General features: G+C 43.8%; 2 protein-coding genes across 6 annotated transcripts in view; one reads left to right on the top strand and one right to left on the bottom strand.

Moving 5' to 3' along the window:
* LOC118237282 (serine/threonine-protein phosphatase 2B catalytic subunit gamma isoform-like) overlaps positions 1 to 3,562 on the top strand; it is a 43,819-nt gene extending 40,257 nt beyond the window's left edge. For 2 of the 5 annotated variants that reach the window (XM_035435835.1, XM_035435833.1), the window contains one exon: positions 3,324 to 3,562. In XM_035435835.1, the coding sequence (XP_035291726.1) occupies positions 3,324 to 3,505 (182 nt within the window). In that variant the 3' untranslated portion in view covers positions 3,506 to 3,562. The remainder of the gene's footprint in view (positions 1 to 3,323) is intronic. The other 3 variants (XM_035435834.1, XM_035435836.1, XM_035435837.1) reach the window with 3 other exon arrangements.
* Positions 3,563 to 8,619: 5,057 nt separating this feature from the next.
* Positions 8,620 to 25,821, bottom strand: LOC118237083 (zinc metalloproteinase-disintegrin-like brevilysin H2a). The gene is made up of 21 exons (XM_035435507.1): positions 25,331 to 25,821; positions 21,571 to 21,659; positions 21,207 to 21,283; positions 20,719 to 20,797; positions 20,550 to 20,626; positions 20,002 to 20,185; positions 19,378 to 19,440; positions 18,888 to 18,959; positions 18,504 to 18,670; positions 16,682 to 16,763; positions 16,088 to 16,218; positions 15,519 to 15,696; positions 13,978 to 14,067; positions 13,153 to 13,348; positions 12,506 to 12,611; positions 12,232 to 12,388; positions 11,867 to 11,947; positions 11,247 to 11,340; positions 10,239 to 10,435; positions 9,885 to 9,971; positions 8,620 to 9,623 (listed from the first exon to the last, which is right to left on the bottom strand). Exons 1-21 carry the CDS (start codon positions 25,395 to 25,397, stop codon positions 9,591 to 9,593), a joined length of 2,307 nt encoding a protein of 768 aa, XP_035291398.1. The 5' UTR covers positions 25,398 to 25,821; the 3' UTR covers positions 8,620 to 9,590.
* Positions 25,822 to 26,613: the final 792 nt, after the last annotated feature.

Here is a 26,613-nt window from a genome sequence, read left to right as displayed (position 1 = left end):
GGTTTTGTAGTTCTTTTATTTTTTAATTTCACTGTGTCGTTATCTGTAAGGACTCTTTTGTGAAGGCCCCCACAGAAGGCGTGTGGGTGGCACTGCTACCCTGAGAGCTTGGCACAAACCGCGCATGTGGAATTCCTTTTGTAGAAATGGATGAAATAACAGCAGTCGCCCCCTCTTCAGAACTGACGCGTTTATAACCTGCCATAGTCGGTTGACCATGATTGGTAAGTTGGCACCTCAGCCTTACAAGTTACTCTGAGACCTCCATTAATCTCCGGCCTGCCGGTGGCCAAGAACCCCCCAAAAAGGTCTCTCTGGCACCCGCGCCAGACCCAAATCTGGTCACGTTGCGGGGCACTTAGCGCGGCGTGTTTGTTTATCGCACGGGGTAGCGCTCTGCCTGCGACCGCTCTGCTCTGTTGCATGAGACATCAAGCTGTTGCCTTAACACAAACAAACTGGCAGGAGCCCTTCGAGTGCATGCGGCGAACGCGGAGCATGGCGCCAGATCTACCGCTTCCCCCCGCCCCCCACCCCCCCGGCTGCGGGTTCGAGGGGACTCCGAGGGCCGCTGCAGGACTCCTGGTTGTGCAAGAATAAACCGTTTTTCTGTGTTTGCCTGCCTGTGCTTGTCTGTTACGGTCCAGTGCTAGCAGTAGTACAGAGTGGGATGCGTTACGTTTCTTTCTTTTTTCTTTTTTTTTTTTTTTTTTGCTTGTTTTTCATTGGTCGTTATTGTGTTTCAGTGTTGTGTGTGTCGTGTTCTGCTTGTCGTTTTTAAAAGCACCTGTCTGCTTAAAGCATGCGCGTCCGCTTGGTTACGCAGGCTGATCGGACTGATGCGGTCGCTGAAACTCAACAGTGTCTGTGTGTGTGTTGCATTTGAATTTGAATTGTGTTGATGAAATGATCCGCAGCCAGGGAAAACCCCCCGGCCCGCCTGTTTCTGCACTCAGTACGTCCTGTACCCTCTTCAGACTGCGCGCGCAGCTGCTCGCATCATTAGAGAATACTTAACATTTACATTACATTTATTCATTTGTCCAAAGCGGCATTTGGCAAACAGCTTCGAGTGCAAATAACAAGGGCTCACGCAAGCGCCAGAACTGCAGACTGTAACCCTGTAGATGTTCGGTGATCAGGCTTGGCTGACGTAGATTGGAATAAAATGAGATATTACATGCAAAAATGCTGGAGACAAGGCTCTTAGTACTAATCAGTGTTTTCTGTCAATTTGTGCAGATCAATATTACTGCAGAACAGATGGAGCTTAAATGAAATGAATGGATAAATGAAGGAAGAATCCTAATTGAAGCTTGTAATTGAACTTGAGTTATGAGGCCATCATGAGTAAAGTGGTTGAGACCTGTTTGATGAGGTTTTTTAATCAATGCAGGAATACTGTATTCAGTCCTAGTTTATTTTCTTTAGAAAACAGTACAGTCCAAGGCTGTTCCTTCCTGGACAGGACGTACTATGATCAGCCAGGGGTGTTTCAGAATTAAACCATCAGCATGCTTCGATACGGGGACCAGGATCATCCTGACTGCCCCTGTAAAGAAAGCGCTGTGCGCTAGCACAGTGAAAATAAAATGGAATTTCATTTCGAAATCACGACTGGTCACCTCAGGTTGGCTGACTTTGGCTTAATGTAACCTGCTTTTGCGCCAGGTGCTTTATGAAGTCTTGTGTACGTGTTGTGTTCTCTGTGCATCCGAAGTTGCCGTTTAGCCGCGCGTGTTGCCGGCAGATACCGTGTTGCTAGCGGTATTGAGTGAGGCAATGAAGCGAACGGCTCACACCGAGTTTAATGTTCCCCCGACGCGCCATCTCCACCCGACCTGAGCCGCCCTCATGACTCACCTTCATGCTCGACAGCTCTCCTCTAGGAGCATTTGACATTCGGGGCATTACTAAACTCCTTCTCCTGAACAGACCAGTGTCATTAACCCTCTGAAGAGTAGTGTTCTAGAGCTCCACATCTTTCAGTCACCAGTAGTGATTGTTACATCAGCATTAGAATGTTCAGATAAGAACATTCTAATCACATGTTTGAGATAAAGCACTAGTGTAACCTAGTGTCCCATATTGACATGCAATGGGTATTTTATCATTGGAGTACAAAACAGTGCTCCTAGTCACAGCCTCAGTAGGTGCTATGAAGAAGTCAATGCCATTCGGTAAGTTTAGGTATTTGAATGGTGTTGTTTGATAAGAAAGGAAGGGCTCACACTATGCTTTGAAAGGCTTTTGGGGTTATGAGAAGATGCGTGTTGGGGACCCACATTAAAGCTGGAGAGCCTGGGTTGCTTCACCTCATGTCGACTGACTTGTGTTGCTGTTGTCACGTGTTGTTGTTTTGTGATGTTGGTGTTGCTGTTCCAACCAACTAAGTTCTAAGTACTCGCCCTGCCCAGTCCCTTCTGTTTTGAGAAAAATGGCTGGATTTGTGGGGGTTGTGAAATTGTAAAAATATTGTGCATTTTTTATGCACCTTTTCTTTCCGATTTTGGATTGGCCACTCGTGTGCCAGCACTCATTGGCACTACCTCTGCTATTGGTTTTGGTGAGCGCTGACACGCGTGTTCTCCTCCGAATCACGTGAGGTCAGCCTCTGCAGTACTTTCGGCAGGGACAGCTCAATGCTCTGTGCCATTTTACACGCCTCCTTGTTGGTCTCGCCATTCTCTGATTGTCGTACCCCATTTCTCAACTGTTCCGTTTGCAGCTGCTCACAGTGCTCGTCTGTGCGTTAAACAAATTAGTGTTGACTGAATATTTGTTTTGTCTTGAAGTATATACTGACTAGTATTTTTGCTCTCACTTGTGTTCAATACATGATGCCACACAACACTCTGGCCCAACTTCCTTATCCTGTGAGTCGTGTTCCGCCTGTTTCAAATGCTTGACCGTAAAAATGTGATGCTCTATGTTACAAATGTTACAACTGAATATCAGGACAGCGTAGCCCCTGACCCAGGGCAGTGTGTCTGTACCATTTCTGCGTGGAAGTTAAGCGTCTGTGTTACTGGGAAGGGAGTTTATCAGAAATACATTTTGAGAACAAAGTTGCCATTGAACCATGAACAACTGTTTGTTGGGTTTTGAAAGATCCTAAGGCAGACACGTTACCAAGTGAAGAGTAGCTCTGTAGCTTAGTGCAGTTTGCAGTGCAGTTTCTACCTGAAGCTCTTCATGGGGAAGCCATCACTGAGAAATCGTACTTTGTGAGCACGGCAATGCAGTACCTCGCCTTACTTATCGTTCTCTTTCGCTCTCATTCTCTTCTCTGTCTTTCTCTCTTTCCGGGGACTCCCTGGCAGCCATCCAAGGCTTCTCTCCCCAGCACAAGATCCGCAGCTTCGAGGAGGCGCGCGGGCTGGACCGCATCAACGAGCGCATGCCCCCCCGCAAGGACGGCCAGCAGCCGGACGGAGCCACGCTCAACGCCATCAACGCCGCCAACTCCCCCGACAAGAACGGCACGGACGCCCCCGCGCAGTAACGCTGCCTCGCCAGCGCGCCCCCCCCCCCCCCCCCCAACACCCAAACACGCCTCTATCTCTCTCTCTCTGTACATCTCTCTCCCTCACTCTCTCTCTCTCTCTCTCTCTCTCTCTATCTCTCTTTCTCTCTCTCTGTATATCTCTCTCCCTCTCTCTCTCTATCTTTTTCTCTCTCTCTCTCTCCCTCAATCTCTCTCTCTCTCTCTGTCTCTCCCTTGATCTTTCTCTCTCTCTCTCTCCCTCTCTCTTATGCCTTCTCTGAAAGGCGTCTCCTCCGGCCTCTTGCTGCAGTGAAGGAGCACAGGACAGGCGGAGAAAACAAACCACATCGACGGCAATACGAGATTCTGCGACTGTACACAAAACGAGTCACGATTTTATTTATTAAATGAAGTGTGTTAGATATATGTGATAGCTAAAAAAGAAATTTAATGAAAACTGTTTAAGATATACATAATTGTGGGCAAGCTTAGCCATGGCCACAGTAAACGTTGATTTAAAAAAAATATATTTAAAAGAAGAACATTTTGTAAATTTTGAGTTGACGTATGAGGTAAAATTAAGGACAACTTTTTTATTATTCAGGAGTTCTAGCTCATCTAAATTCTAGTGTTGTCTTTCATGTGCTCGGCGAGGGAACATTTGACTGAATATATGTATGTATGTGTGGGAGAGTACACACATTTACGTGTATACGTTTGACACATTCATACATTCTTATATACACATATGTATGTGAATACATATACTCCTGTGTGTCTACTCAAAATCCAAGGGATAATTGGAGGGGAAATGCTGAAGGGAAATTGATTGTGAATGTCGTATTGGAAAATCCTTTTACCTCCAGGCCAATCTGTTCAGCCTTCGATGAAGTAATGGGTATTGGTTCAGTAACGGTGGCAAGTGAATGAAGAGTTTCTTGCAGCTACCTTGTGTTCAGTATAGACACATTTATATATGTATATTTCTGAGTGTTCCCTTATTTAAATGTGAGAATTTATATATAAATATATTTTTTATTTTTGCATCCTATAAAAGTCAATCGACCTTAGGAACAGCTGCCCGGAATTTGCTGTGGGTGGGAAGTGAGTGATGAAATTGGAATCAGTGGCAAACAGAATGGAGGAGTGGTGTCTTTTGCATGCGTTGGTGGGTGTGTCCAAGTGATAGGCCACCAATGGCATCACGTTCTGGAGTGTGTCAGGTGTGTTTGCCACCGGATTTGTTTGCTCCAATGACGGGCAGGAGGCGGAGCCTGTGATGTTGATAAACCAAAGTGAGATGTTGAAGGATGGGTAAAAACAAGCTGCTTCATGCGGAGTCAGCTTCCGGATCTTAGTGTTGACATTTAACGTCGGCCTCTTTGAAAAACTTTCAAGAGAGTGGAAGCTGATCTGATGAATATGGTATATGAAGAGAATGTTAAAATTGTGTTAATTAAAAGCACATTCTGAGAGGAAAAAAAAATCCATACCAAATGGCATACCATGACAAAGTATCTAGTCTCCTCTTAAAGACATCCCCCATGCCAAAACGAAGAGGACAAAATGTTTTCAGTTCTTCAGGGTGGGGCAGCGGCAGGAAAAGGAAAAGAGATATAACGTGTGTCTAGAATAAAAGGTTGGTTTAAAAAAAAGTGCACCCTGTATATTTATTTCTGTTCATTTGTTTTACGATGTTTTTCTTTCATTCTGTAACACACTACAGAAAGACAGTGCTACGGCTGCTGATTCAGGTAGCGAGAAACCAAAGTCTCACCTCCCATCGGTTTCTCTTCAGTCTGCGCTGCGTTTCCTCTCGAGAGAGAGAACGCTCGGCGAAAGCCGTCCTCCTCGAAGGGGACACGCACGCCAGTGAACTGTGAGCTTTAACGGGGGCCGGCCGCGTAGAAGGCCGTCCGCCATCGCGGTTAGTCGGGACGGGACGACGGACACACCTCAGGAGTGCCGATGAAAAACGGGGCACCGGTAAACTGGTCCCCCCCCGCCCCCCACCCCGAATTTCCACAATTTCAGCTTGCTGTCGGGGGGCGAATGGACTCAAGGCGAAACCTGCTTTCGGCCCCAACGGAACTCACCCTGCGGGGGTTGTATGATATATATTTTTTCCCCCTCGTCTTTTCAGCTGCTCTCGGCAATCCTGCTCTGAACGAAGCTTTGGCACGTTTCTTCTGCGGTTCAGCGCTGCTTCGCTCCTTCTCGTTTTTCCGGCTCGGAGAATCCCCTCGTTCGCTTTGTCCCCGCGGGATGGGAAGGCGTTTGGGGAACCGACCCCACGAGTCAGATTTTCCAGAAAGACATTTTCCGTTCCTTCTTTTGTAAAAATGTATCCTGTTGAACATATTTTACTTTCTTTGATTGTTCTGTCAGGTGATCCTGCAATCACGGTACAGTTTGAAACGGGTCAAAGTTGTAACTTTGTAACCCCCCAGGTGTATGAGATTTTCCCCAGGTAATCTTGAACGTTTTCCCTACCCAGAGACAGGTCATTTAACTTGTCCAAAATTGGTACTAATACTGCTTTTGCCAACAAATTTGAAAACCAAATCTTCTGCAATTGTTGGAAAAAAAAATTCTTCATGGTAGTGAAGTTCTAGAAGTACTGGGGTGAGTGGCAATTTGTGTGCAAAGTCCAGTCATTGCATCCAGGTGTTCCTGACCAGCTGGACTTCTAGTTAGACTTCTTTGAGAGGATGGGCTCTGTGAAGGCTTTCCTGTCCTTGGGTTCTCCTATTTGATTATCATATCTGTTTCCATTCAGACAATGTGCCATTATGCCACTTGCAGAACTTCCCAACAGCAGGAAAGGCTTGTATGTGCACTCCAGATTGGACTAATTGAAAAGATGGGGAGAACGTTATAGGGGTTGCATGCGTTCTTTTATATAATCCCATCTCGGGTGCACTGCCTCCTGGGGTGTGCTTTAAGAAGTTAAACTAGGGCCCTGTTTTGGATCTGATTGGAGGATCACGTTGCAGTTTAGACACTTTTTTTTTTTTAAAATCTGGGTTTGGCTTTGCAGCGTGTTTTCTCTTGTACCTTCTGAAGAGGCTCTGCAAAATTAAAATTTTTTTATTTTTTTTTTTGTCTTTCACTTTTAATTTAAATGATCCAAGCCCTGTTGAGGGCTCGTTTCTGACTTCTGTCAAAGTTTATAAACATATCCTGCAGAATGTACAGAAATATAGTTTATTAAGAATTCCTGAATAGCTGTAAAAACATGGAAGACATTTGTGGGGACGGGGTGGGAGGGAGGGAGGGGCAAAACACTTTTTGTTAAGTAATTGTATTGCAAAGCCTCTATAAATTCTGATTTATGTAGATGTATCACTCCAAAAATAAAATAAAATGTAAATAATCGCGTGTGCATCTTTACTGGAAGCACCTTTTTTTCTCACAGATCGGGAGAAACGCTAGCACCAGGAAGCTCTCGGAAGGACAATGTGGGGTAAGAATCTGCATTAAAAGATTAGCGAGATCTACACTGGGAAGCATTTGAGCTCTCCCGCGTTCATCCTTCAAACGGCACTTCACAGTGTCTCCTTTGCTTTCGTTCTTTAAATTGCTCCCAAGTTCAATTACACTGAATTCATTCAGATGAAACTATTCAGAAAAAGGTCAGTGCTCTGCACTGTGTTTGAGCAAAAACTCATTTCCCAGGAGCCATCTGAAAGCCATTCTCCCTCAGCCTCTTTAATTGGCCTCCTTCGATCCAGAGGTGATAATGACATGAACATTGTGGGTTTTTTTTATTTATTCGTTTTTTAACCCGGCTCGTCTTTGAATTGCAGTACACTGTTAACATTTTGCTGAATTGCTGCATTCTACTGTAGATCCGGCAGAGTGCTGTATTTGTCGGCAAGATGAAAATATAACCTTGCAGTCGCATTACAGCAAAATAAAAGCAAGAAACTTTTGTTTGTATTCTTGTGCTACTGAACTACTACCGCTTCATCGTCGTCCATTTTTGGAGAGACCCTGCACAATGTTAGTGGGGGGGGCGCTGCCGACTGTTTCCAAGGTTACTGTTTCTGGCGTGTTTCCATTCAGGTGTGCTGGCTGGGAAAATAAGCCGGTAGATTCCAGACATCTCTAAGATGGCGTAAAAGACCCCTCCCATTCTGCCCGCTGGGATTTAATATCTCTGGGTATGTAGCTGGCTGTGCCAGTTTTCTCTAGAAAGATATCATTACATTACATTCATTTAGCAGACGCTTTTATCCAAAGCGACGTACAAAAGTGCATTTTCATGATCGTAGACAACTGCTGAACACGGGTTCAGTAAGGTACAATTACTTATTTTGTAAAGCTATTTCTAGCCGAGAACAAAGAACACTATCCTGGTCTAACATCTGCAAAGCCAAACTAGGCAGAAGAATAAGCTAGAGTATTAGGACAAATACAATTTACCAAGAAGTGCAGGGATGGGGCAACATGTAACAAGTGACAGGAAAAAAGGGTTTTTTTTTTTTTTTTTTTTTTTTTTTTTTTTTTTTTTTTAATATATATATATATACACAGCGTGGTGGTGGTTATTCTAGGTATAGTCTGAAGAGATGAGTCTTCAGGCCACGGCGGAAGATGGATAGTGAGGGGGAGGTTCGGAGAGGGACGGGGAGTTCGTTCCACCACTGGGGAGCTAGGGTGGAGAAGCTCTGTGATCCCTTTGGGCGGGTGGGAGGGGTTGCAAGACGCCCTGCTGCCGCAGAGCGGAGTGGTCGAGCAGGCACATAGAATTGAGTCATGTCCTGCAAGTAGATAGGGGCTGTCCTGTTGGCGGCAGTGTAGGCAAGGGTCAGGGCTTTGAATCGGATCCTGGCAGCGACCGGTATCATGATATCATCAGGTAGGGAGTTTTAAAGGTTAAGGGCGTACAGTGCACTGAGGGCATATTGGTGAGATACTGTAAGGTGGTACTCTCATTTTATACTATACATGGAACCATGCTAATTATGTTCTGTATTTCTGTGTTGCAATGGACATTGTTAACTATGGTACTTCTCAGAATTGTTGGACGTTTTTTAGGACAGGTGATGATACAAATCTGCATAGTGTACACATGTATGTAGGTGTTCGGAGTGTACAGATTGACTTAGCGACAGCACACAGATGAGTATTTCATAATACTGTGCAATTTTAACGAGGAATGATTCACATTTTGCAAAAACGGCAAATGACAGCAAAAAAACATGCAAATTCATGGGTTTTCAATTCAAATAGTCACAAATACTCATTTTGAAATGGAGAAATATTGTAAGCAACTACAGAAATACATATACATATACAAGTTGACATTTCAGAAATGCAGTTTACTCAATTTAAATACTTAAACTGTGTTAGCACACTGTTCTGTCCTGTATTGGTTATTTTTTTTAGGGCTGACAAAATTGAGCAACATATCACTATTACATTGATGTAGTACTGTTTAATATTGATACAATATGTTGTAATATGGCTTAATATTTTTCAGTCAGATGGAAGCCATACATTTTTCACCTAGATCTCAAGTTATTTTCCAAATTGTTTGACAATGGGCAGATTAACAGACAGTATCCAACCTTACAGAAACATTTCATTTCCAGCTGTTTCTAATATTAATGGCTTATCACCAGTGAGAAAATGTTTTTTTTAGAAAAGTGTAACAGCTGTGCAAATCTCCTCACACTACATCAGTGTCTCACGGAAAACCCATTCGCACCAAATCATCATTAACATTGTAGTTTTCCGTGAATTTTACATAAAGTGCACTTCGAAAGAGAAAAGTGTGAGTTTGTCCGCACGAGCCAGCGTGGGCCAAGGCAGTGTATGATAGTTCCTGTTCCAAATCCACCTGGAAGTTCCATTGGCACAGGCGCGACACTTGACATGTCATTGGCTGGCAGAGCAGCCGTCATCACTTTATGGTGTAATAATTTGCCATGCCACAGGTAAGGTACCTTTGGACCTGAAAGCAGTTTGACAGACAGTGCAATCTGTCTGTAGGCCCTTTTGATCCTCTCAGGTGGCTTTGAAGGGGTGAGAATTTTCAACAGCGTACCATGGCCGTCCCACCATGCGGTCGGGGGGGAGGGGGGGGTGGGGGAGGTCAGACCCGGGGATGTGGCGGTGGCCTCAGAGCCTGTGTGGAAGAAGAACTGTTCATGAGCCTTGTATTCTTCCCAGCTCCCCCCCCCCTCAATAAAACCTCTGATGTACCCACTGTTCTCACCATAACAATGTATTTAATAGTTATATTTCCACTCAATTGATATTCAGCCTTATCCTTAATTAGCCATAGCTTCATACTGATCTGCGGTAGTAGACCTAATTTGTGGCTGCGGTTGTGGTGGGCGCTAAGGCGTTTTGGTCTGATCTCTGATGGCACGGCCGCATTTGTTACCTGACGCGCAGCGACGAGGTTGAGGGCGGGTTGGGAGAACTGGACGGAGACGGGGGGCGGAGGCGGAGGAGAACGCGGACGTTTGTGCTGAAATAGACATTCGCAGTTCTGCTGTCACGATGGGGCAAAGCATCATCAAATCAAGCCACTACAAGAAGTGCTGTTCTTTCATGTTTATTCACATGGAGTGCAGCTACGTGATGTTGGCTAAAATTACCAATCTTAAACATTATGATCAGTAGAATTAGCATAGGTTTTACTTGAGAGCTGGACCCGTCCCAGAGAAATTCTCAAAATAAGTGTTAGAACTGCTGAAGTGCAGGCATATAGATAGATAGCAGTGTCGTGCAGTACCTGTGTGTTTTCCGGATGAGATGCTGGTTGTCTCTCCTGAGAGAAGGCTAGGTTGCACATACCAGGGTTCTTCTTCTGAGCTGGGACAGACCTGTGAGAGCCGGGACCTTTCTGTCTGCGCTTGACAGTTAAAATGGCTGCCGCAGCCACGGCGATCAGAACCAATATGGCAGCCAAAATGATGCCGATGATCCCGCCTGGAATGACAACATGTCCGATGGTGAGCATTCACGGTCTAGCCAATCGAGTACAGGCCGCTGTGCATCACAAACTGGGCAAGGGGGGAAATAACAGTTAAATTGAGGAAGGAATGCTCTGTCAGGGGTGTCAAACTGAATTCCCAGGGGGACTGCAATATCTGTGGGTTTTTTGTGGTTTCCCTTCAGTCAGAAGCCAGTTAAGGCCTTGAATACAAAGTGTGGAATATTTCGTCGATAAATGGGTGCTGAAAACACCCCAGAAAACCAGCAGGCTCTGCGGCCCTGCAGGACTGGAGTTTGGCAGCTGTGTTCTATGTGAATGCATTTATAACAGAGATGTCTTGTGTTTCAGGAACTGTCAAGCATGCCCAACCCATCCCCATCATGCTCTAGTGCAAGGCATGCACCCGGATCACACATGTCCCTGCACTGTTGCGCTTGAGGTAAGCCTTTCCTTACTTAAGGGAAATCAAACCACATGCAAGTAAACAGTCGTGTTGGAAGATGAAGATTTTAAAATAAACTGAAGGCTGTTCTTTCAGACAAAGTGTATGTTTTGCATTCAGCTAGACACTTACTGTAAATATGTAATTGCCCACTGAACTTCAAATTAATGGCAAACTCCAGGCAGGTATACATTTTACGATAAGTGCAAGCTCACAATAATTTATTATTGGAAAGCTTGTTATTTTCCCTTTAACAGCAACATGAACTGCTGCATCTGAATCTCCACACAGGCAAATTAACTGTTTATATTTTATGTTTGAGTTTCACCTTTGGGGACAGAGTGCCAGGGCACTGCACCTACCTATGGGGAGCCCTTTATTGCTCTCATCTGCTTTTTCGCAGTCCGGGGGTAACCATCCCGGCAAACACTGGCACTCCGTTTTGTGATTGCACACCTGGAGGGGTGGAACATTGACACATGCAAATGAGTAGCAGCTCTAATGGACGTCATCGAACCCCCTCCATAGAGGAGACAGCGTTGCCTCATCACACATCGCACATCATGCACTTCTTTAGACGGGCTCGTTTTATAATGTCCGCTCTGGCGGAGCTGCGGTGCGGAGGCAGTCTCCCGGGTTTCGTGAGGAAGCTGGATGCTAACGCGTGTTGAAAGATGAAGCGCGCGGAGAGTGGGCGAAGCGCGTTAGCGTGCGTGCTCCACTGAGGGCCTAGCCTCAGGCTGCGGCGGAGGGTTTGTAGCGCTCGTTAGCGCTTGCGAGAGCGGGGCTCTCTCCTCGCCCTCCGCTAAAGCGCGTCTCTGACGTCGAACGGCGCTCCCCGTTTAATTGGACGGCTCCCCAGGGAGGCCCGATGGTGGCCCCCGGCAACAAAGCCGGTAGTATCTCGCGGAGGACAGCGTGCTAAAGCGGGGGAGGCGCTGGGAAATGGGGGGTCCCGTTACCCAGAGTGCACCGGGCTTACCGCGTGGCCTCTGCACCGCGCTGAGCAGTTGGTGGCTTTGTAGGCTGTCTCCAGGGTCACACACTCGTAATCGCTGCACACCTGGGAATGGCAGAAGGGTGGCAGGGGTCAGCACCTTTCAAAGCTGCCAGTGAACCACAACAGATCACTTCATCATTATGAACCACTGCAAAGCACAAGCACCACAAAGCACTTCAACATGTTTTACTGAATCCGACCTGGCGCTCACTCAATAGGAGTGGAGTTTAGTAAGATGTGTTCCTGTGTTCCCCTATCAGCATCCACTAAGAGCTGACTGACTGACAGTCCCTCTATGCCTCCTGTTTGTGAATGATTGGTTTTCTAGGCGGGTGCGGCATTCTTACCAGTCCGTCCCCACACTTTGTCCCTGTGTCCACCTGGCCGTAGTCCACGTCTGGGTCGCCGTAGAACGTAGCTTTGCAGTTACCCACTGTCACCAGGCGACCGTAGTTTGGGCTGCCATTGCCTTCAAGGCAGAAGAGCTTCCCACACATAATGTCCCTGCAGGAAGGAGGGACACACTGTTCTCAGGCTTGCACCGTACTCATCAGGGAAGTGGCATCTGTGAAGGAGAGTGTCCTTCTGCACAGGAGTGCTAAGAGTCACTGGGGGCCTTACTGTCTCTGGCATCCGATGTATGTATTCTGATCTGGTCGCTTGCAGTAGGCGTAGTACAGTCCCCGCGTGTTTTGGTTATAGCAGTTCTGCCCCGCCACCTCGGCCGCTGCAGAGAAAGACAGGGGATCCTCAGACAATAAATCTCTTATTTACATTTTTGCCAAGATTTTCCATATGCAAAAGTGGCCTTCCTGTAATTCCATATTTAGGCTGTGTGACAGCAACTACACAGGAGACTGCAGGTAAAGTATTTCGGTCATTGAAATTCATTAGTACAGCATGTAATTAATTATTTACGGTACTTTTGTTTTCATTCAAATCTGCTGGAGACCCAAGCATGCTGCATTCAAGCGTTTTTGTAAAACATGTGACTGTATTTAACCATTTGAAGAGTAGGTTCTTTGGATTTTTTTTTCTTCCAGAAGTCAGTGTTCTAGAACTCCATTGCTTTCAGTCACCAGTAGAGATTGTTACATCAGCATTAGAATGTTTGGTTTAGAACATTCTAATCACATATTTATAATATCACACCTCATTCTAGGTATGATGCAATTGTAGTGTTCTGGACCCACCCAATTGGTCATGTCTCTACCAGTTATTGAAAAGCCAGTCTGAAATATAACAGAACCAGTTTAAATTGTGCTTACTGCCTCCCCACATCTTGATACACTGATCATCTCTCCGTGGGCATTCTCCATTGTAGCAGTACCCCTCGTCGTTTTGGCAGGGTGACCCGTTGACGACGTAGACGTCCTCCGGGCAGTCGGCGGACTTCCCCGTGCAGTACTCGGCCAAGTCGCATTCGTCCCGTGGCCGTCTGCACATTCGTGAGGTTGGCAGGATCTGTGCACAGAATGGTCATGAGATTGGGGTGCCGCCTGGCTTCAGATTTAAGCCAAGAAGAAAAGCATTTGTGAAATTTTGTCCCTGAAAGCCAAAAGTTTGGCCTGTTTTGGCTGTGGTTTTGGGGATGTAAGTAGTTGTGGGACGGTTGCTTTTCAAAGATATAATTCAATTTTCTATTTAGTACAAAGGAAATAAAATCACTTAATATTTTACCTGCTCGCCACCTGCTGGTCAAAATAATGATGTGCACACAAGGTCTGTTTGACTTCGGAAACCATAATCGGCTGTGTATGATCACTAACAAATATGTTTATGTACATATGTGTACATTTTTTCAGATTAAGTATTTGAAAAATATGATACACATTGCAGTCTGAAATTGCAGGTTTCATATATGGCCACCAGATGGTAGTATCAGGAGGTCTTTGAACTTCTTCATTTTAACTTGAACCTCACCATTGACACTGATTTTGGTTTACCTCTTTGGTTTTTACCTTAGACGTTCTGATTTGTGTCATATCATGTCGATATGCGACCAATCTTGAAATTTAACAGTATGTTCAGCTCACCTTGGCTGGGTTGCATTCAAGGTATTGAAATGAGAAGCGAATGTTACAGGGTCTTACCTTACAGTTGCCACAGCACTCTCCAGCAGCACACTCTGAGCCTTGGGAGAGCCTACAGGAGGTGGCATTGCAACAAGGGTTTGAACACTCCTGCAGAGAGAACCAGAAATTTACACTGTGTTCTTTCAGCACTCGTTTCCATAGCAACTTGCAAATGAAGTATGTGAGTGTATTCCAGAAGTTTACGAGCACAAGAGAAACTACAGATAAGGATAGTTGACTATCTATAGTCGGCGACAATGCAAGAGTTACTGAAATGCAATAAGGAGCTGAAGTCTTCCTTTAGTCAGTCAGTCTAGGTGCATTTACCCTTGCTTAACTATGTTACTGATACAGCTGGCACAATTAGGGTTGCCAGATTTAGAATTTGTTAAAACAGTACCCCATACTCATGCATACATAGGCGACATAGGATGGCTAGAAGCCTGGTGGCAAAGTGAAGGGGAGGGGGAAGGGGGAGGGGGAGGGGGGTGTTGTCTGAACCGATAGTGGACCAGGGTGTAGGGAGGGGTGGTGCGGTTGGCGGTGATCCCAGGATGGGTACAGTGGAGATGGAAGGTACACTTCATTACAAACTAGCATAAAATTTCAGTCAGTTATTCAGACCGAACATTTATATTGTCCGGTCGGGTCCATAAACCGGACCTGAACAAGTGATTACACAACTGGACATTCCAGTCCAAAACTAGGCATCTGGCAACCCTAACCACAATACAGTGCTCTGCTGGGGCGTAGACAATGGAAGAGAACCACAGGGGTCTAATGCACAGTGAATATTTTTTGGCTGAGCATGCCCTGTGCAATGTTTTTAAAAATTCCAAAGGTATGTTGTGAAGGGATGCTTTCATACATTAACATGTTTGAACAGGATTACCACTGCAAAAATGCAGGCCTTCAGCATAAAATCACGATGCAACTTTTTTGCTTTTGTGAAATGCTTGTAAGAAATTAGTTGAATGCTCACCACAAAAATTGTATTACTAAATAAGTGGGTTTGTCCCTCTGTACAGCTTGTGTGATCTCTCTGACATTCCAAGTGCTGGCTCAGTGGGCAGTGGTATCAAAGGCAATAGCTTTACAGTCATGATTTATGATTTTGTGTTCTTGTACAGCACACTGCAGTCAGAATATGTACACTACAGAATCTCCTGGCAAAAGTGCTATCTGCTATCTATCTCCGTCAATTTTGATGAACAACCCAGATGATACATTTTACAGCCTACCTCCAATGATGTTTGTCTCACCAAAAGGACCACTGATAGGTGAACCATTTCAACTGCTACAATTTATCACTTTATCAACCCTTTGAGTAAGCAAAAATTTCCATATTTTTCATTAGTTCAGAGGTTTAAAACAAAAAAAAACATTAAAACAAAGTCTTATCTATGTTAGCTTAGTGCTAAATCGTATTTTAAAATATACGTGATGGAAAGTGATGATACGTGACATTTGATACGTGATCTGCTTCGGGGGTAAATAAGGTTTCCCAAGCCTCAGGCTACGAGAGGGTGTGTGCACTGTGTACAGAACCCAGGACATACCGCCAGCGGGCCGCAGTCACACTGCTCGCCCTTCTCCAAAAAGCCATTCCCACAAACAGGCGTGGACAGGACTGCCTCGTAGCTGGGCTTGTTGAGAAGGCATTCTGGGTTGCGGGCGTTCAGGAACTGGTCGTAGTTCCCATCGCTGCAGCTACTGAAGTGCTTCGGAATGTTGTAGCTGAAAGAACACTCTGGTTACATGGTGTACGAACCTTACACCTTAAACCTCCGCTCAGTTTTAGGAGTTTCAGGATGCACATACCAAACTCTCGCGAATCTGTTTTGTGAATTTTCATGACATTGATATTTCCCATTATATATTTCCTTTGGATTCTCGCATTTTTACATGATATTTTTCAATTTCTCATTAAATTTACATCTTAAATGAAAAATGAAAAAATCTTTCTGCTAGAGTGCTCAGTGCGGTCACTGTCACGAGCATCTAGGGTAAATGAAACCTGATGTTGTTGCCGATGTCACTTTCAGCTAACTTGTTACACTTGTGTGGTTGAGCCCTGGTTCAGCCAATGAGCTGCAGATAAGAGGACCCTTGCACTGGCAGACCTTACCTCAAGGCTGGAGCCATGATGCAGCTAGCGTCGGTGCAGACACAGGAGCTGGTGTCGTGGTTCATGCCCAAGTTGTGGCCCATCTCGTGGGCTAAGGTGGCCCCCACTGCAATGGCCTTGGGGTTGTGATCCTGGAAGGTGTCATGACATATCAAAGGAGGCAATTACTCTCAACCTCTCCCATCATTAGCAGATGGCACACTGCCAATGTAGACTAACTGTATGTTAAGAATGTGTGCTGTGTGTAAATGTAGAGGCTTTGCTCTCTGCTGTTGGAGAGTTCTTCATTCTTTGAACTCAGCGAATCGCTTGTGAGGTCAAATACTGTCCACTTTTGTTGCAGTTCTGGCCCCTCTTTCATCTTCATGTCTAACTGCTCCATTGCATCACAGGTTGAGGAACTGAGACTGACAAATCAATCCAGGAAATCCGCAGTAGGTTCTATAGAAATTTACCCTCTTGCGTAAATTAACTGTATAAATATACAAGTTATTTCTGTATAGCTGATGGGACAGATGGAGCAGAGGGTCATGGCGATGCCTGAGGTCTGCCGTTTAGCCTTGTGCTGTTTGTACCGCAACTCCCATACTGCACCTGGATGACTGCCGTGGAGTGTCCGGAGCACAGGGTTCCGATGTAGGCCAGTCCCACTGTCGCCCCTTCAAAGTCTATGTCTCTATAAACAGAAAGCACAGGGTAATTGCTCAGTGGTCTCTCACCAGCCAAAGAAGCCAATAGCTCTTACTGTAAGAAAGTAACTTGCAAAAAAAAAATCTTTAAGTCAGAGGGGAGTGTCATGTACAGTACATGGGTGTTTTCAGTATGTGGAAGAGCATTAGCGAAATCAATATTAACAGGGTGGAGTTGTGTGAATACATTAACCTTATGGTAGTGGGGTTAAGACATGCCAGATCAGACAGGTGTGACATACATACAGAAAGCAGTGCAGCGATGGTGTCGTGGACATCGACAGGGAGAAGTTGTTGTGAATATTAAATATTATGTGGACATGAAAATTATTTTATCAGGCGGGTTTAACCTTTCTAAAAGTTTTTTTTTTTTACCTCATAACTAACTTATTATCCGTTTGTAACCGTACAATCACTTTTTTAAACATTTATTTTATGGTCCCAAGACCATTTACCTTACAATATACCACTTGTTCTCAGTTTTTAAAAAAAGTCTAAATTCACTCATTATATTGCCTATAGTGAAGACAAGGGGTAATTATGTTGTCTGACTATAATAGACTAATATTAGAACACATTTTTATAGAATAAATTGCTAATGGTTTTATTTATTAATGACTTTACATTATTAACCATAGTGACATCTGTGGTGTTATGGGTCAAAACTGACTCGTATAGATCTATGTTAGAAAAAAGGTTAAAAAAATTTTTTTTTTTCTAAAACCAAACTTTGTTCAAAATACGAAATACAAATTAAACATAAACAAGAGGGTTTCTCTAATTATATGTAGTCAAGGCAGTCCACCTTGCCTAAACAAAGGTTTCAAATGGAGTGTATCCATTTGTAACATGTCAAATGTCCTGTTATTTATCTGAATAATACTCCAAGCTCGATTGAAGGCTTAAACAAATATTTGGCTATACCACCTCTTTGACAAAGGTTGCACAAGGTTTGATTGATGGCTCAAATTGATTAACTCATTCACCAACCCCCCAGCCCGGGTCTCTTGTCATAGCACAGTGACTGGGAAAAGTCCTGTGAGAAACCCTCAACAATTTTATTTATGACCAGACAGTGCCATCCATCCATCCATCATCTATACCCACTTATCCTAGGCAGGGTCGCGGGGGGTGCTGGAGCCTATCCCAGTGTGCATTGGGCGAGAGGCAGGAATACACCTTGGACAGGCCACCAATCTATCGCTGGGTACACATACCATTCACTCACTCACTCATATACACACCCATACCTGTGGGCAATTTAGTGTCTCCAATTAGCATACCTGCATGTCTTTGGACTGTGGGAGGAAACCAGAGTACCCAGAGGAAATCCACGCAAACACGGGTTTCCCCACAACTACCCACTTTTCAATGCAGCATGCCATGCTATCAACAGCCAATTTTCTCTGCCGGGTCATATTTGACCCATAACACCACAGATGTAACAATTTTTTTTAGAGACCTTCAGAATTGAATGAAATGGTGACCATTTTGTAGGTGATTATATAGTTGTTTTTGAGGATATCATGAAGCCTTGTTCCAATTTTCTTTTTTTAAAACTAGATGGTATTTATTACATATCTTAACTTGAAAACGAGTCACATTTGACCCTAACACAATAGAAGGGTTAATTCATAAGTTGAGTGTGCAGTGCAGTAATGGTCACAGATGTGAACAGGATGTAGTTGTGTGAATGCTCTGTGTGGTTGAGGGGGGGTGACACGTACGTGATCAGTTGGGCGTTGTCGTTCGGCTTTGTTTTCACCATCTGGTTCCTCCATTTGGTGAAGGCGTCCAGGGTGGCCCCAGCAGGGGCTGTAATTGAGATCTTGTCTGCATCTGTCCAAACCTCCAGGCCAATAAGGGCCACGAATGTGTTGAGAGGCCTATAGACCTGCAGGTATAAAGGGGGGTGGGGAGGATTGGTAATGGACCTGCACAAACCCCCTCTTCTCCATGGCTTGGGAAGTTGTGTGGGAGACTGTTCTGAGGGGGTCATGCAAATGGCCTGCAGCCACTTTCTCTGAAGCTGCAAGTCACCAGATACTGTAGCTACCGGCCCCTTGCATGAAATCCTGTTGATTTTATGAAGCAATACATCTGAAACTCACCATGTTTGCAAAGTTGATGACTTCAAATATCCTCTTCCTTACATCCGCTAAATTGTCCTTCATTTTCTTGTACTAAAATGGAAGAGAGAGGCCAGAGTTGTCAAAGAACAGAAGGACGAGTCTGCATGTTTATGCTTGTTTAGACCGCCTCCATTTAAATTCCAAGCTCAATTATTGGATCAAATGTCATTCCTCAGGTGCTGTAAAAACTCCTCCTTTTGGATGTCTTCCTCTCAGTCCATATTGTCAAGGAATTTGTCCTACACATGAAAAAAATACTGAGACCCTGAATTCCTTTTCCCGGGGTGCAGTGGTTCGGGGTCCCCCTCAAGCACTGTAATTGTGGTTGAGAACAACATGGCGGGTTTATCGTAAATAATTAAGCTGAAGTTAAAAGGGCATTCACTTGCACCTTAGCTGTACTCTACCACAGATGCCCCATATTTGTTTCTCGTGGCTTGTGTTAAATATTAAGTGCCTAAGTTCTTACCATTCTGTTGTCCGCTACCACGTACAGCTCCACATACTTCTGTTGCTGAAAAAGAGATGGGCCCTGAGGGGGGAAAGAGTGTGTAAGGGAGTGAAAAGAAAAACAGATTCTAACACAGATAATCAGCAGCATACTATGAGCCAAGTCACAATTCATGTCAAGTTCTGGCATGTCAAGTATAACTTGTATGTGCCACATTGTTTCTCAATTGCAAACAGGCCTGTCAGAAAAAAGTCTGTGGATCTTTCATCATTCTGTAGTCTTATAAGTTATACTTGTCTTATAACATCACTTTACTTGTATGCCATCGAGCTTACAACTATATGACCCTCAAAGGGATTCGACACATTCCCTGGATTGCTTATAAAATGGGAAATAACTGTGATTGGAAAAAGTTGCTCAAAGGCCAAGGAATAAACAAAATGGAGGAAAGGGCAACTGCAGTACTACAAAAAAAATAAAAAATTTTTTTGAAGGTGCCTGTTTAAAAATCAAAGCCTACAGGGAGCAGAGTGACCCAGTTTGCACCTGCTCTCCTGTATGTGCAATAGGGTTGTTCTTTATCTATGTGGTTCACTTGACCTCCCTGGCGTATGGTTGAAGGAGAGGGTAGATCTTTCTTACCCCGGACCGAGATCGCGTTCTGCTGGTGAAAGGCGGGTAGTCGGGCTCCCAGCTGGTGTTGGTGACCCCGCACACCGACGGCGTAGTGCTCAGGCTCTCGTACCTGAGCACGGCATGGTCTCCCGTGTCGTCCCCCGACAGCGGCTCGATCAGATACCTCTGCTCAGCCGTTTTAAAGTAGCCTCTACACCCAAAAAGCAGAGGGCAGTATTACTGGATCAGAGGGGCACCTCTTTTACGGCCAGAAACTTCACAAAACCCTCCAGAAGAAACAAAGCCCGTTTCATATAGAGCAAATTGACATCATGAAAAAACTAACAACAAGCATTCGGGTTTTTAAGAGCCGTGTTCCTGTGCGGTTGGGTTTGTGCCCATTGGACTTCTAACATCCAGGTTCTCATATAAAATTCTACATTTGCATTATATTACATGGCTTGTTTTCGTTTTCAGCGAGCCGTGATTTTCTGTTAATCATTCCTCAGGTCCGTGGTTCTCGTAAACACGACGCATCGTGCGGTCCAGGAAGTGCGCGAACGTGCCGCTCGTACCTCAGTCCATCGCAGGTGCTCATGCTGACCGCAGACTCCCCGTCGTCGACGATGGTGCCGTGGTAGTAGCAGTGGTCCTGCGGGAATCGGGGACGGGACAGAACGTGTGAATTGGAGACCCTCGGAAGGTGAGCAGTAGAAGTCACAGGGCCAGCATGCATTTACTCACCAGGTCCTGGGGAACGGTGGTCACCTGGGTCCCGTCCTCAGTGTAGTGGGTCTCGCTGTAATCTTTGGTCAGTAATTCCCTGTAAGAAAAATTGTCCGTCATCAAAAAAAAATGGCCAAAATCATCAAAAACAAGGCATGACCTATTCAGAGGAAGCCGCAACTGACTCCACGGTATAGCGACCACAATTTGCGTCATGTCGGGCAATGAGAAGGTTTAAGGAAACCGTCTGGAAATTTCAACATCAGACAGCGGGTTGCAGTTCCCATGGTTTGTGGGGAGAACCACGTGTCTGATTTTTTTAGATGTATCTGCAGTATGCACAGTAAAATGTCCAGCGTTCATTCAACACTGACAGAGTACATACGAGTTCAATAGGGAGCACGTGTACTCTGTAACAGTAGATTTAGCACACTACATTTTACTGCGTGCTGCCAATGGTTTATCACAGTTTACATTGACAAGAATGGGAAAACCTCTAGACTTACTTGTTCTTTTCCAGCTGAATCTCGATGTCCTTTCCTTCCACTCTCATACTGTACTTCAGCACATCAGGACGGTGGGACTAGAATTGGAATAAATACAACCAAGTAATTTCACTATCATTACCAGGTTACGTACAGAACGTGTATCAATTTAGGTTTTAGTAGCATCTTTCTCAATAGTTTCAGATAGACAGTTAATGCTATCCTCTGTCATATCTCTATATCAGCCACAGCAGGGACACACTGGCTCAGACATATATAATTGGTTCATTATTAACAGTAGTGTGGATCAGTTATCAGCAGTTTGATTGGTAATGCCTGCATAGGCCACACAGGGAAAGCGGTTGATGTGGGTAGGGGAGCTCACCTCTGTCTCTCTCTTATGCAGTGAATGCAGTCTGACAGGCCTCACCACCTCATACTCCTGCACCCCTTCCAGCTCTGGATGAAGGCCCACTGCAAAGAGAGGCAATTTGCAAGAAATGAGTTCAATCCAGCTGTTCATTTGCTTAGCAGATCCGGTTTGCCCGAGCGACTCGCACTACATCTATACGTGCTGTACGTTTAAATGAATATTCATAGAAGCGGTTCAGGTGAGGCTAAACTTTGCTCAAGGGCATTGCAGTACACCTCGGAGTTTAAAGAGCCCTAATCATTGCACTGTACACATTAACCACAATTTCTCTCCTGTGCACAGTACAGTTCCTCATAGTAAAGAAATTTTTTTTAATGTTGACCATTCCTGGTAGAACAGTATTACTCATGGTTCTTCCCCTGCTCTGGGACTATTCAAGCTAATTTAAATACAGAGGCAGTGCTGCTCCTGGATATGTGCGTAGGCACAGAAAATGACAGCGTCTCAATTTTCAAAAGGGTCGCACACCCTGCTACGGTCAATTTGACGCAAAAATGAGTTTTGAGAGCGCTCTCTCTCTTCCTGGTCATTCCCTGCCGAACATGTCTGGTAGCTGCTCGCATTCTTCTGGAATTACGCATGCAGGCTGTTGCTTGTTGCTGCAGAATTCTCATGATCCTGTTCTTTATTAGCATCCTCAGAACAGCCCCCTTTGGTCCTCAGGAAGCATATTCTGTTTGTGTGTATGTCTTAAATTATTTTAGGCTCACAGATTGTGTCTTTCAAGCACGCCTACCTGGAAATATTATGTTTATCGTTCAGTTAAAAAAATGAGTCAGGCTGTATGTCGTATAAATTTACCACTATGAATGAGGAAGTCTAAAAAGGCACAAGAAGCATTATACTGGACTAGGCGAATAGCATATTTGGAAATGCAGTGTGCTCTTTATTTTCCATCATAATGATATACAGAAAAGAGATTAAAATGTACTGCATTGGAGAAGTGAAGTACCTTGATTAATGCAGCTTGTTTTTTTATGTAGGGTATCTGTCATCAATCGCCACATCCTCTGATATGACTGCCCTCAGTTTGTACATTATTACTGGCAAAGGCACTGCATGGGTTAATTTTAAAGTGCATCTTAAACAATGCATTGGGGCTCCATTTAATGTAGCTGTTTCAGTTATCTCATTGCCATTTGTGCACACTGCCCTCCTTCGAGACAAGTCGTATACATTTATGTTCTTACATAAAAAAGGTTGGCAATTTTATGTACCAGCTTTCAGAGAGGTCACGTAAGATGGAATATTGGTTTTACGCTGATGTTTCATCATTCTGTATAGTTGTGTCTTTGTGTGTGTGTGTGTGTGTGTTTGTACGTGTGTGTGCGTGTTTGCGTGTGCGTAGGACTACAGTTGCAGCCAGCTAAGAGGATTCATTACCCCTTGGGACCTGTTAACCCAGGCTGTGCAGTTAGTTTTTAGTTGGACACATTTTACTAAAAGCTAATCTGCTGTCCTCAGTTCTCTGCACTTTCGGCAGATGACCTGGGTACAGAATGTACAGAATGATGTCATCGGTGTGTTGTCTATTGTCTGTGGATTAGCTCCTGCCAGTTCTGTACATGTGGGCAGAGAAAAACTGAAACAAGTTTAAAAGTAATCAAGCACCTATTTTCATAAACCCCTCGTCTGTGGCACACTAGGTTTCCTCTCCAAGTCCTCAGCCAGAACGTACCATTGAGAATGAAGGGGGGTGATGGGTAAAAAGCAGTGACCATGTTGGCACAAACTGAAAATCTTGTTACTCATCCCCAGCCTGATTGGACACAATGGCCACGCTAATGTTTGGTGTTTTCTGTTGGCTAGTACACAAGGAAATGTCATTGTATCCACAATGCAAATGCTATGTTCTGTAACAAAATGCTCAGTTATTTCTGAACTTTACCTGTTGAAGCAGGCATTTCCCAATAGCAGTTGTGAAAATGGCTAGTGCTATAAGCCCAGTGGAATTTGGGGTTCTCTCAATTAGGGTTAGGAAACCCACTTATGATCTTTGTCCAGGCTTGTGGCCCACTAGAAGTCATATTGCAACCATAGAATTTAACTAAAATTGAAAAATAATGTGTCATTGGGCCATTTTAATTGATTAAAAAAAAAATCTGTGCTTGTTTGTGAACTGGACCACTATTGGTCCTTCGGGCTACAAATTCCTGAGCACTGCTATAAATTATCTAAAGTAAACTGTGCCATAGCTGTCTCACCCCCTGTAATAAGATTGAGCACCAGTAATCCTAAAACCTGGATAGGTGTTAAGGATGGACCAGAAGATAATGTATAGTGACCAGCGATCAAATTTAAAAGAGCTCATTAAATTTTAAGAGGGGTGTGGCGTGGCTTCGGTGGAAGGGGCTTTTATATCACTGTTTGACAGGGTAATCTAATTATTTAAAGCCCTCATATGTACTTTCAAAATTTTTGTGGACACAGAATGTTCTGAAATTGCTTTGTCAATCTACTTTCATATCTTTAATCTACAGTGGTTTCAAGAGGAGATCTACTGGGCTAACGCTAGGCAGCAATGTTGGAATTTTGTTAGACTATACCTGCAGTAATCAATAGGCTCCATTGAACATAAAAAAAAAACATCAATAGACCCTTATTGTTAGTTGACTCATTTTAAGACATGTATGACATTGTGATTAATCAGTTTATGTTTTCCTGGCATGGTGCAATGTGAAACTTTTTACAGTTCCGATGATGTCACATGAAAGTGTGCCATAAAGAAATTGACTATTGCTTTAAAAGAAAAAACAATTCTGTAGGAATATTGGATGCCGCCATTTACCGAATATCAGATAAACTGTGTGTAATATAGAGGAATTTTAGAGGGATTTAGAGGGATTATTCTCCAGTACACACATGGCATGGTCTGTTTGATGGGCACAAAATCTGCTTTAAATATTTGCTTCAGTCACAAGCATGAAGAAGGCTCTCAATACTAATTTTCATCTATGCTTAAAATATTGCACACAGACACACACACACATATATATATATATATATATATATATATATATATATATATATACATTAATACTGTTCAGTTAGTGACAAAAATATCAGTAAGGCAGTCTCACATGGCATTATGACTGAGCAAGAACAACTACAGACATGAATGTGAATCTGCTTAGGACAGAGCAGATGTAAAAATCAGTAATCTTTAAATAAAAAATAAGAGGAAGTGTGTGTTTTCTCTCAAATTACATGCCTTTTCCCTTTCTCTGTTCTTTAAGATTTTCTCCATTACAGAATAATATCAAATGTAATTTCACCAAAAATGCAATAACCTATTTGCTATATAAACAAAAACCAGCAAAATCTATTCAGATGTGTGTAGAACAGAGAAGTTTCTCAGTGTATATTAACTTAGACATTTGCTCCGTTACATTCTAAGGATTCTTTTCCTCCCTTACAAATTATCTTTGTTTTTATCAGAATGAATGTATCAAGGCTAATCTGAGACACCAGTCAGGAGCATTGTGGCCATTATATTATTACACACAGTAGCATTGTCCTTGTTGTACTCACAGTGTATTAATGTGAAAAGTACAGGAATATCAAATGTGATTTCAGTCTAGCAGTCTTACCGCTTCGGGAATGGGCAGGCACACTCCGCTTGTACAAATTGTGAAAACACAGCTCTTCCAAGTCATAGCAGACTGGGGTTGAGTTACTCTCACATCGGAGCAAAGTGTATCCAGTGACTTACCTGAGGGATCGAGTGAGGCGGACAGTGTAAAGATCCACAATGGGAGAAGTTTAGTTGTCATTGTCATGGTGCAGACAGCTACTGAAACCAGAGAGATCGGGAGGCCTCTTTATAGATGATCGGTCGCATTCCCTGCCGGTTCTGCCCCCAAGCCGCACCTTTGTTTGGCTTCACCTTGTTGTTTGAACCTGCGCTCCTACCTGAACTTCCTTATTGTGGCGCTCACAACTCAACTTGTGCGATCGCACTGCCCCGCCGGCTGCTTATGAAGAATGCGAGAAAGAGAGAAAGCAGGGCGTGCGGTGGGCAGCCGCTCATACAGTAAGCCATACAATAGATATACTGTTCCACAGTTATATGCGCATTTGGGCTCTTTTCAAAGAGGATCAAACAATATCTACATTTTACTGGAACGAGACGGTGGATGCGTCTGAAAAGAATGCGTATTAATTCAATTTCCCCTTAAAAGATTCAGTTCTGCCTTTTTAAACATTTTATAAAAAAGAAAAAAGTTTTAGTTCACACTTTGGTTAGGCAATTTCATGCAAGCCAAAGACATCCTTCCCCCCCCCCCTGAGAACTGAGTATTAAATAAAGGAAGTTAAAAGTGACTTGAGTTTGTTAGTTTTTTTAGAATCTTGTTTTGTCCAGCCAAGTGGATAAGGATTAGCTTGAGGAAGATACTGTAACTCAAATCCAGGTTATGGCTTTCCGTTTTCTCTGAGGAGTGTATGGGGCCATTTTGTTCTTCACTGTACTAAATGATACATTTCTGGGCATGACCTCATGACACAGATTTTTGTTTTTTTATTTTATTTTGAGGTGAAATACAAGATGAACTACAATATCGTTTTCATCTAGGATTCTCCAGCACAATTAAAATGTCCATAACTTAGTTGGAATATGTTGGACTAAATTAAGTTTTGTACAAAGAATTTCCTTTCAAATTTGGATTTAGGTTAGGACTAGGCTTAATCTGTGTCTGTGAAACTGGCCCATGAAGTTTAGTAGATTTGGGCTTGGCAAGGACTTGAATTGAAGGTCACAGAACACAATGCTACTCGATGTAATTCCCCAGTGCACTGATGTCCAAGGTGCCATCCTTTAGATTAGATGTTAAACTGGGGTCTTAACTCACTGTGGTTTTTAAGGATTCAATGGCCAAAAAGTGTTAATCATGATGTGCTGGTCAGGTTCCCACAATAATGCATGCTAAATCAGGAAGGTTTTTTTTTTTCTTTACATATGCTCAGTTTAAATGTGCATTCTTATGCACCACACAC

The sequence above is a fragment of the Anguilla anguilla genome, chromosome 10, assembly GCF_013347855.1.
Source record: "Anguilla anguilla isolate fAngAng1 chromosome 10, fAngAng1.pri, whole genome shotgun sequence".
Lineage (NCBI taxonomy): Eukaryota > Metazoa > Chordata > Actinopteri > Anguilliformes > Anguillidae > Anguilla > Anguilla anguilla.
Note: the sequence above shows the minus strand (reverse complement) of the source record. Positions and strands in the feature narration are given on the sequence as shown.